General features: G+C 45.8%; 1 protein-coding gene across 2 annotated transcripts; it reads left to right on the top strand.

Moving 5' to 3' along the window:
* Positions 1–222: 222 nt before the first annotated feature.
* Positions 223–9,154, top strand: DPH2 (diphthamide biosynthesis 2). 2 transcript variants are annotated; one of them, XM_060231675.1, is made up of 7 exons: positions 223–302; positions 1,899–2,057; positions 2,291–2,403; positions 2,803–3,023; positions 7,145–7,789; positions 8,223–8,408; positions 8,829–9,154. In XM_060231675.1, the coding sequence occupies exons 2-7, from the start codon at positions 1,905–1,907 to the stop codon at positions 8,951–8,953; spliced, it is 1,443 nt and encodes a 480-aa protein (XP_060087658.1). In that variant the 5' UTR covers positions 223–302; positions 1,899–1,904; the 3' UTR covers positions 8,954–9,154. The 2 variants fall into 2 exon arrangements, with proteins under 2 accessions (XP_060087658.1, XP_060087657.1); XM_060231674.1 differs by lacking the exon at positions 223–302 and adding an exon at positions 305–322.
* Positions 9,155–10,991: the final 1,837 nt, after the last annotated feature.

Genomic DNA, 10,991 nt, shown 5'->3' with positions numbered 1-10,991 from the left:
ACGTAGGGCCGGGCTGATTGGTTAAACTACTGTGTAGTATGGAACTACAAAGCCCAGAATGCCACAAGACAGTTGATACTTGCTGCGCTGATTTACTTTCGGATAATCATTCTGTATCGGGATCGGCTATTAGTAACGGCATGCTACGCGAAGTGAAGGAGAAATGCGTATGAAGGGGGAAGGAACACAATACGTTTTTCCGGTTTCGACGCGCATTACCATTGGGTGATTTTAAGTCTCCACCCCGGAAATCAGAGTATAGGAATGTTCTTTTGGTTGGTGTTTTTCCTAGTGAGACAAAGGTAGACTTAGTGTGTGGATGGTATAGTCTCAAGATATTCTTTTTGGTTGCTGGGATTTATATTTACTGTGGTGATTATGTTGTTTGTGTTTTTATTGTTTCTATTTACGTGGATAGGAACCTGACATTGTTTTGTCTTAAGTAAACGTGGTAGCTTCTACGGTTTTATGAATAACATATAGTACTTTTGCCTCCTTCCTGAGAGGCCCCCTTCGTTATGTGGAGGGTTGTGGCTTAACTTTTAGGACATTATGGTAGATAAGAAGTTGGTTGGAAGATTGCACCCAAAAAGTGGAATGGCCCCCTGCCTGATTGGAGAGTAGTGTCTAGTGGGGTGCTGTAGTATTTGGTTTTGAACCCAGTGCTTCTTAATACAGTTTTGTCTACTATCTAAATGTGGGTGTGAAGGGACTGTTTGTTAAATTGGCAGAAATAAAATAAAATCATATGGAGATAGCATGCAATTGGATATATTGGGGAAAAGGCAGATGTGAACAAGATGCAGTTTAATAGTAATAATGGTAAGATTTTATATCTAAGTAGGTCAAATGTTATGCATACATACTGCATGGGGTAATAGCATATGAGAATAGGATCTTGGTGTTTCGGTGAACTGCAAATTGAGTATGGATAGTTAGTATAATGTGGCAGCAAAGAAGGCAGATGTGATCTTAGGGTGTATCTACAGATGTATAGTATCTAGGACATGAGATATGATACTATTACTGTATACTACACTAGATAGACCCTATTTAGAGTATCACATCCAGTTCTGGAGGCCTTTTTATTGGAAGGGCATAGAAACTTGAGAACAGATACAGAGTTGAGTGATGAAGGTTATTAGGGGTTTGGAAACTAAGCCTTGGAATCATAGAGTTGGAAGGGACCTCCAGGGTCATCTAATCCAACCCCCTGCTGCAACCCCCCCCCCCCGCACACACACACAATTCACAGGATCCGCATTGCTGTCAGATAATCATCCAGCCTCTGTTTAAAAACCTCCAAAGAAGAAGAAAGGTTGCAGGAATTTGGAATATTCAGCCTGGAGAAGTCAATGATGAGAGATATTATTGCTCTGTTAAGTATTCAAAGGGCTGTCATTTAGTGTAGGGAAGGGTGCTGTTTTAGTTGATAGTGGAGGACAGGACTCATAATAATAGATTTAAATTATGGATGGAGAGATAATGGTGGGGTATTAGCAAAAACCTTAAAAAAAAGTAATGGCAATTCAGGGTGGAATTGGTTTTCCAGGGATGTTGTGTGGCTTCCCTCCTGGGAGATGTTTAAGCAGAGGTAAAATGATGATTTGTCAGGGATACTTTAGGTCATCTTGCATGGTGCAGGGAGTTGGCCTGTACGGTGTTTTGACCCCTTTCAACTTTTCAATTCTATGAATAAAGGGGAAATTCTAACCTGTGCTAGAGAGTGCATGTATGCAAACAAAAGTTTTCAGCTATTTCACACAAATACAACAGGCTGATGTTGTGATTCTAGAGGGGAGATACCTGAGATGTTTTTCCTTTTTGTTTTGTAGCTGTGTGAAAACTTTAGGTATCCCTGTATAGCTGAACATCACCATGTCTTCTTGTAAATTTAGGTTATCATGGCAACAGCGTTCAGCAGTGATGGAACTGATCTGATGCAGCAGATTGTAACTCCTGTGGGAGTAGGTGGACGTCCCCCAACCATGGGGGTAGAAGAGTACTATGAGCTGAACAGAACAACTGCATTTGTACTGGATAACAACTTTACAAAGGTTAGAGAGTTTCTTCTTTCTTAGCAGAAGACAGTGTGCACAAACCTCAGTTTTGTCTGGCAAACTGAGGTCCTGTTTATGTTAAGGAGTCATATAATTACCATGACACCGACAATCTATGTGTTGTGATCACTGTGCTGGTACAATTGGGGGGGGGGGGGGCTTTTCTGTGTTTTGTATGGTAAGTGATGAGTGGTTCTCAGAAAATTATCCATCCTGGGCTCTTGTTACAGGTTGCTCTTCAATTTCCTGATGAGCTCTTGTCTGATTCAGCAACTATTGCTGCCAAATTGGAAGAAATGACTGGTTCAAAAATGTACATTCTAGGGGACACATCATATGGCAGGTGGGTATGTAGATCCTACACACCATGTAGGTTTCTAACCTGACTTCTAAAAATAAAATGTTAGCAGTTTGCTCCATAGTCTCTTCTTTATCTCTTTGGTTTGCTTATGTGGGGTGTGGGAAGAATGAGTTCGTATAACCAGAAACTGTTATTGACAGTTGGGTGGCACTAGCAATGCAATTCCCCTAACAAGTTAGACTTGTTTTAGTTGATAAGTTAGACTTGTTAGGATCCTTGTTTTAGTTGATAAGTTAGACTTGTTAGGATCCTAACAGACTGACTACAAGAAGGACTATAAGTTTTCTTTATGCTGATGGAGTTATTGTCTTGCTGGATGTTAACAATGACAAACGTTTGATGAAAGCAAGCCTAAGAATTAATGCTGTTGCCTTTCTTTAGCTGCTGTGTGGATGAGGTGGCAGCAGAACATGTGAATGCCGAGGCTGTGGTGCACTATGGTCCAACCTGCTTGAGTCCTTGCTGCAAGCTGCCTGTGCTGCATGTGTTTGGCCAACAACCACTGGATGTGATGCGCTGTGCAGAAGTCTTCCAGGAACTGCATCCTGATCCCCAAGCTTATGTTGTTGTGCTGAGTGATGTAGCCTATTCTCATGCCATTGGTGAGTTTGGGTAGATTGCAGTGTGGAATCTACATATAAAGACATTATTTATATCATATGACAGTTACACATGGAAAATATGTAACCAAGTTGACATAACAGGTATGCTGACTGAGTGGGCAATCCCCCTAAATACTAATAACTTAATTTTCAGTCTGCTCAATTGCAGCTGGGCAGAGTTCATAGAGCTCCTTCACATCACCCTGGAGAGTATGACATTTAGATTTCTGTGACAGATGGAAAACAGTTTGGTGGGCTGCACCACAATTATAGTCGGGTCCTGGTATTTTGCCCGTTTGAACAACAGTCTGCACAACTGCCAAAGCCTTTTTATATTCTGTTAGAGTCTTCCATACTTTTCATAGCAAGTCAAATCCTGCTGGCCTCTTGTTGGTGTTTATCCAGTTATGGATATCAGGTGAAATTCATTACATCCATGTTTGCAATCATTGAAATTTTGTGAGTGCAGGATTTGTGTAGATCTTATTGTTTAGTGTTGGGATCTTAGTCTGGATAAGCCTGTGTCAGCCATGTCTTTGTGGTTAGGCAGCTCTCTGTTTTCAGGTTTTTTTTACATTCACAAAGAAGAGCATGTCGTTTTCAGAGCTGCGGGGGGGGTGATGTGGCACAACGTGGGTAGCCAATAGGTCACAGTGTGTTTAATACACCCACTGATAGTTCTCATTGTTATATTGAGTTGGACAGCAAGTTTGTGGACATGGGGGCTGTCAAGCCACTCTGAAGCAGCGTATTTTGCAGTACTATACACCAGCCCTAAAGCTGAGCATCCAAGTGTTGTATCAGATGCATTCCAAATTGTACCACAGAAGTTTTTGAGAATGTTGTTTTGTGTGCGTATTTTCACTGCTGCTTTGGTAAGATGGTGTTTATAGCTCAAGATCCTGTCCAGGGTAATGCCAAGGTAGTTAGGTGTATGGTTGTAGGTTGGGTGCCAGTAAGGTTCACAGTTTGCAAGGTTGTTATTGAGATGGAAACAGAAGCATTCTGTTTTTCCTGGACTTGGGAAAAGCCACTATTTATGGTAGTAGCCAACCAACATTTTGAGGTCCCCAGTCAGTATTTCCTCTGTCCTTTCAATTCATGTATGCCTTCCTTCAATAGCATAAAAACAAACATCAGTTAGTCCCAAGGTGGGCAGGCTTGTTCAAGATACTTGGAATCAGGAAAGGAAAATGGTATTGTGAGTTTTGTGGTCATTTCCTAATCCCTAATTGTGCTGTCTCTCTGGGTGTGTACTGCCCCCCCCATATACTGCTCCCCACTAGACACACAGAGACCATGCTCATTAAAAGCACATTCTAGTACTGAAAAACAAAGCATGCCAGTGCAATTTATTCTTTTGTAGTTTGAATGAGAGAAATCAGGAAGGTGGCCAGCTCATGCCTAAGCTCTGAAAGAACTGTAAATCCTTATTGGAAGGGGCTTTAATAGTTTCCACAAATATAAGGTAGAACGGAAAAGAAATGTCAGCAGTCAAAATGCTTCTTCTTTATCATGTATTCCGGTTTGTATTTTGGGACTAGGGTCAAGAAAAGTCATCTTCTGACATCTTTCTTTCAGATTTCTCATTGGCTGTCTTGCTTTAATGTTGGCTAACCCTAGCCTAGGTTCTCAACTGGACTCTGATTGCCTGCCTGTAACTAGGGGTGTGCATTTGGTTCAGCCGAACCGAATCAACCGCTGAATCACCCCTGATTCGGCTGTATGCGGAATCGCATACAGCCGATTCCAATTGGGGCCCATTATGCGGGAGCCGAGTATAGCTCCCCGTATACTTCCGTATAAATCTTCGGAAGTATATGGATGTCAATGCAAAAGGCGGGAAAGTGGCTTCTGCAGCCTCAGGGGAGCTGCTAGCCTCCTTTCCTGCCTTTGGTAGCATTTTCCCGCCTCTCCCATAGCCTCCCTGGGATCGGGGAGGGAGGGGGAAGAGGAGCCCCAGCAGCCAGTCCAAAGCATGCATTTGCAAAATGCATTGCAAATGCATGCTTTGAAGGGATTTTGTGTAGCTGATCCTCCAGCCATCAGCAACAATGTTGTTCTTTTGTCTGTGTGTGAGAGAGATTGTTCTGTGCTGGCCCTTGGCCTCAGTCTTACCAGACTTGTTTGGTGTAAGAGAACACGTCTAAAAGATAAGACAGTCTTGGGGTTCTTGTTTTTATTTTAGTTGGTAAAAGGACTTTTTAAGACTCAGAGTCCCTTTACTTCTCCAGATTTGGGTGGTGGGTACTAGCTTATTTGGGGTTAGGGGGCTCTGCTGGGGTGGGGGGGATTTTGCCAATTTGCCCATATCTTACTTTAGTGAGAGGCTTTTAAAAGTGCAGTGTGCTTTTACTTTTCCTGATTTGGGTGGCTTGGATTTCTTGGGGTTAGGGTGAAGGTTTTTTTTTGGGGGGGGAGGGGTTGGTAAAGTTCCTGTATTGTTAAAAGTTAAGTTTTTTACTGTTTTAAAAGGATTCTGTGTTTGATTTGTTGCTGCTTGTTGTGCTTGGCCAGCTCTCCCCATGTTGTTTGGGGCAGGGCTGGAGAGCTGGCATCTGGGTTTACTGCAGCCAGGTCTGTAGAGCAGACCTTGAGCAGATTGTGTTTTGTGTGGCAGTGACGTTGGCAACTGGGTTTATATTGGTTCCAGGCCTGCACTGCAGGGTTCATAGAGTAGATAGAGGGATGTAGTGCATTTGGGTCCTATAGAGATTAGCTGGTGTGAAGTTAAGTTTGGCTTTGGGTGCCCCAGGAATTTGACCCCCTGGTCCAATTTTTTTTGGCCTTGTGGGTTTTGTGTGGGACAGTGCCCTGAAGCCGCACAGCAGTTTGGGGGGCTCTCCTCAAAACCACCTGCTCCCTAGAGCCACTTTTCCCACGACAATTACAGTGAGGAAGTGGCTCTAATTGGTTTTTTCTCACCATTGGGAGCAGTGTTCCTTTTGGGGTGCCCACAGATGGGTGCAGTCTTTTTTGGGCCAGGGGGGTTTCATGCTGGGGAGTCCCCTGAAGCTGCCCTGCAGTTTTGGGGCCTCTCCCTCAAACCCCCCTCTGGCCAGAGCCACTTTCCCCTTAGCAATTATAGTGGAGGAAGTGGCTAATTGGGCTTTCCCCAGCATTGGGCCTTTTGGGGAGCCCAACGACAGGGACCCCCTGGCCCAATCTTTTTGGGATTTGGGGGTTTTGTAGGGGAGAGTCCCTTGTGGGTTCCCTGCAGTTTTTGGGGCTCTCCCTCAAACCCCCTGCCCCCCAGTAGCCTCTAATTATGCCCTATGTTGCCTTTGATTTCAATGGCCCATAGGGTATAATGGTGGAATAGGGGCACCCTCTTTGGGTGCCCCTGGAATGGGATCCCCTGGCCCAATCTTTTTGGGACTTGGGGGGTTTGTAGGGGAGAGTCCCCTGCAGGTCTCCTGCAAATTTGGTGGCTCTCCCTCAAACCCCCTCCCCTCCAGGTGGCTTCAACTACACCCTATTTGCTATTGATTTCAGTGGCCCATAGGGAATAATGGGGCCGTATATTCGGAAATAGCCGTGCATTTACCGTATATGCGGCTATTCCGACTACGGAATTCAGAAATATATGGGCCAAATTTTTTTCCCCCGTATACTTCCTAATCTGTGTAATTCCGAATTTTTTTTTTTACACATCCCTACCTGTAACCTCCCCTATCAGGAAGTGGTGGCAGCTACAAGCATAGACAGCTTCATAGAGAACTGGATAAACATGGAACAGTGGTCCAGCAGTGGCTATTAGCCACAAGGTGTAGATGGAACACTATGCCTGGCCAGTGATGCTCTGTATTCTTAGTGCTTATGGGGCAACAGTGGGAGGACTTCTGGACCTCTGCCTTGCTGGCGGGCTTCCTGATGGCACATTGGTTTTGGTCATTTTGTGACACAGGATGTTGGACTGGATGGGCCACTGGCCTGATCCAACATGGCATCTCTGATGTTCTTATCAGTTTTGCTCTAGTATTTTTTCCTCATCCTTAGAAGCTGGTAGAGGAGAAGCAGTAAAACAGTTGTCTGGGTGACCATATTCTCTGAATGACTTAAGGGAGTTGTGGACTCAGAGACGTGACTGATTTCTTTTCTTTTGTTTTCCCCCCCCTCAGATAACCTGGCTTCTCAGCTGCACCCTATTTACCCCAATGTGATTTTCTCTCAAGTAAATACCAAAGAGTCTCTTTCCTCAGCCCAGCCAGATTCTGGGTTGGTGTGTCAATTTGGTCGGTACTTCACAGTGGATGAACAGCATGGTCTTGCCAACTATTCCATGTTCTATGTGGGTTCTGAGGGCCCAGAGCTCACTAACTTCATGCTAAGCTGGAACCAGTGCCCCTTCAGTTCCTTTAATCCTAAAACAGGTGAAGGAAGGTGGGAAACACTGGATGTGAACCGGGCTCTACGACGGCGCTTTTACCTAGTAGAGCGGGCTCGGGATGCCCAAGTGGTGGGCATTGTGGTGGGCACTCTTGGTGTGGCAAACTACTTGTCTGTGCTGGAGCATCTGCAAGGAATTGTTCACCAGGCTGGCAAACGAGCCTATACCCTAGCTGTAGGTAAACCCAGCCCTGCAAAACTAGCAAACTTTTTGGAAGTGGACATCTTTGTATTAGTGGCCTGTCCCCAAAACTCCTTGCTGGACTCCTCTGATTTCTACAGGCCCGTGGTCACACCCTATGAGATGGAGATGGCTTGCAATCCAGCACGGGCCTGGACTGGCAGATATATCACTGACTTCTGTAGCCTACTACCAGGTAAGGCCACTGACTTCCGTTCTACTAGGACATGTATAGGGATGGTGAACGTGGGTAGCAAGTGCTGCTGTTTATGCCTCTCTTTTTGAGAGTTCCTTTTCCAGCACTGAAGCTCCACTGGGAATCTGGTGTGGGCATTGTGCAGCCACAAGTTTGAAACTCATTTTATAGTTAAAACTGAAATTCTGAAGAATCTAAATTGGAATTTTAAATTTGGAAGTTGCATGAGCCCACCAATATCCTTGCCCTGTGTCTAAGTTAAAACACAGAGACTGAAACAGCTGCCCCCCTCACCCACAGAAGTATCCCACAGTGGTGGGCTGAGAAGGGCTGTAGCATATGCTGCTCTGCATGGCTGAGCTAGCCCTTTGGTGGGTAACAAAAGAACCATGGTTGTACTAATGCTGCTGGTTTTCTTTCTGAATGTCTGCAGGAGGAAGTGAACACATTCCCATTCCAGACAAGATTTCAGATTCTAACCATCAACCTGACATTTCTCTAATCACTGGGGAGATGCGCTCAACTTGTCTATACACTGCAGCAGACTCAGAGCCAACATCTGGGGCTGCTGTGATCTGCTGCAGCCACATCCAAACTATGGCTCAGATAAGTACAGCAGGTGGGTGCTTTGCATGAGTAGCCCAAGAACTAGTGATGAGGAGAACCCAGAGCAAATTCAGATGTCTTGGTAAAAGTTCACTTACAAAATGATATGGGAGTTCACTTACGAAGTCATCATATGGGAGGTCTGTCTCAAGGCACTAGGCATAGGCATTTGAAGACAGCAATGTGATGGAGGCTTCAAAAATCAAGTGCAATAATCACAAATCAGCAAGTGAATAATGAATGACTTCATCCACAGTTGTCATTAGATGGCTAATGGCAGAAGGGTGAAGTGAAATTCTGTGGTACCCCTTTGATCTCTCATCCATAATATGAACCATGCTCCCTGCTCAGCTCTCTTTTGAAGTGGTGTCAGAGATGCAACTTGGGGAAATGGTTTCTTTTGTGATGGTTCTTTCCTTGTTGTCTATTTTAGCCTCATTCCTGGAGTCACGTAGCTGGAGAGGGCTGGAGCAGAAGCTTGGCCAGACAGCAGTCACCAAATCAGTACCAGGACGCCGAGGGGTTGCTATTGCCTATGAAGATGAATCCTACAGGTGATGGAATGTCATGGAGAATGCAGAGACAATGGAGCAGAGAGTCACTTACTTTACTGTGGTTGTATTGGAGGATGTATAAAGGTATGGCTTCCGCTTGAAAGCTATTCACGTTAACTGCCTCTCGCAGCCATCTTTGGACAAGTGTGAAAAGTAGAAGTGCCAGGCCTCATGTGGTAATAAAAGTATTGTTTTGATATATCCACACAAGGCAATTACTTAGTTGGGTTAAAATTCATAGTTGGGAAAGCCAAGAATTAAGAGAATTTTCTTTTCTGCTACTTCTCACTTCTGATTTAAAGGAGTCTAAATTGTGGCGCTTTTTTAAAGTTTACATCTACACATATCCCAGAAAAGTAGCTGCATAATACATACAAGCTTAGACTATACCAGTAGTATGCCAGTTAAAATCTCTAGGTTGTGAGCCCTGACCTGGATAGCCTTGGATAGCCCAGGCAAGCCCAATCTCAGAAGCTAAGCAGGATCAACTGGCAAGTACTTGGATGGGAGACCTCCTTGGAATACCAGAAGTCAGGATAGCAGGGGCAGGTTTTATTCAGCCATCACTCTGAATATCCTTCATGCCCTCAGTTGGGGTCTGTCACCAGAGGTCACCATGACTTCTAGGTGCACATGTGCAGACAGAAATACACAAAACAAACAATCTCTAGGTTGTGTGATTTGTGCCCAAATAGCCCTAAATAGTCCAGTACAGCCTCCTAGCATTTTATTAGAATAATTTGAGAGCCCAAGTTCAAAAAGGATCATAATCTATAAACACTGCAGAAAAGACAGAGTTGTGTACAGTTATGGTATTATTCTGATACATCACAAATGTTGCCCTCTTTTCAATACATCTATTACTTTTTTGCTAGATCTTTTCCATAACAGTTTGGTTTTGACAACAGCACACTATTTTGGGTCCTTTTGTTCCATCTGAAATATAAAGATTTTTTTCCAGTAGGAAGCTATACATATACAAGATGCTATAATTAAATCTAGCATAATTCCATAAACTACCGTATTTTTCGGACCATAAGACGCATCTAGTTTTTAGAGGAGGAAAACAGGAAAAAATTTTTTGAAGCTGTGCACCCAGATCTGGGCACCTTCCCCCTCTCAATCCTGCCTCCGATCCCAGCCCTTACTAGAAGCAGCAGCTGAAGCCTGGCAGACAGGCACAGAGAAAGCCCCCCCCCCTCCGCAAACCCAGCGCTTTGCCAAGCGCTGCCTTTGCGGAGGGGGGGGATTCCTCTCTGCCTGGCTTCAGCTTGACAGGGAAAGAGGAAGCCCCCCCCCCTCCGCTAAGGCAGCGCTTGGCGAAGCGCTGCCTTTGCGGAGGGGGGGTCCTCTCTGCCTGGCTTCAGCTTGTGCTGATAGCACAAGCTGAAGCCACGCAGACAGGGAAAGAGGAAGCCCCCCCCCCTCCGCAAAGGCAGCGCTTGGCGAAGCGCTGCCTTTGCGGAGAGGGGGGGATTCCTCTCTGCCTGGCTTCAGCTTGACAGGAAAAGAGGAATCCCCCCCCCCGCAAACCCAGCGCTTCGCCAAGCGCTGCCTTTGCGGAGGGGGGGGGGTCCTCTCTGCCTGGCTTCAGCTTGTGCTGATAGCACAAGCTGAAGCCACACAGACAGGGAAAGAGAAAGCCCCCCCCCCCCTCCGCAAAGGCAGCGCTTGGCGAAGCGCTGCCTTTGCGGAGGGGGTGGGTCCTCTCTGCCTGGCTTCAGCTTGTGCTGACAGCACAAGCTGAAGCCACGCAGACAGGGAAAGAGAAAGCCCCCCCCCTCCGCAAAGGCAGCGCTTGGCGAAGCGCTGCCTTTGCGGAGGGGGGGGGTCCTCTCTGCCTGGCTTCAGCTTGTGCTGACAGCACAAGCTGAAGCCACGCAGACAGGGAAAGAGGAAGCTCCCCCCCCTCCGCAAAGGCAGCGCTTCGCCAAGCGCTGCCTTTGTGGAGGGGGGGGGGTTTCCTCTCTGCCTGGCTTCAGCTTGTGCTGATAGCACAAGCTGAAGCCACACAGACAGGGAAAGAGGAATCCCACCCCCCT

Source organism: Heteronotia binoei, chromosome 2 (assembly GCF_032191835.1).
Source record: "Heteronotia binoei isolate CCM8104 ecotype False Entrance Well chromosome 2, APGP_CSIRO_Hbin_v1, whole genome shotgun sequence".
In the NCBI taxonomy this organism is placed as follows: domain Eukaryota; kingdom Metazoa; phylum Chordata; class Lepidosauria; order Squamata; family Gekkonidae; genus Heteronotia; species Heteronotia binoei.
The sequence above is the reverse complement of the archived record's forward strand: the minus strand, read 5'-3'. Positions and strand labels throughout refer to the sequence as shown.

Bases quoted from the DNA above. Each gene is read 5' to 3' on its own strand.
- DPH2 (XM_060231674.1), top strand. The intron at 2,058-2,290 runs GTTAGAGAGTTT...CTCTTGTTACAG, and splicing joins TGGATAACAACTTTACAAAG to GTTGCTCTTCAATTTCCTGA. The intron at 8,409-8,828 runs GTGGGTGCTTTG...TGTCTATTTTAG, and splicing joins GGCTCAGATAAGTACAGCAG to CCTCATTCCTGGAGTCACGT.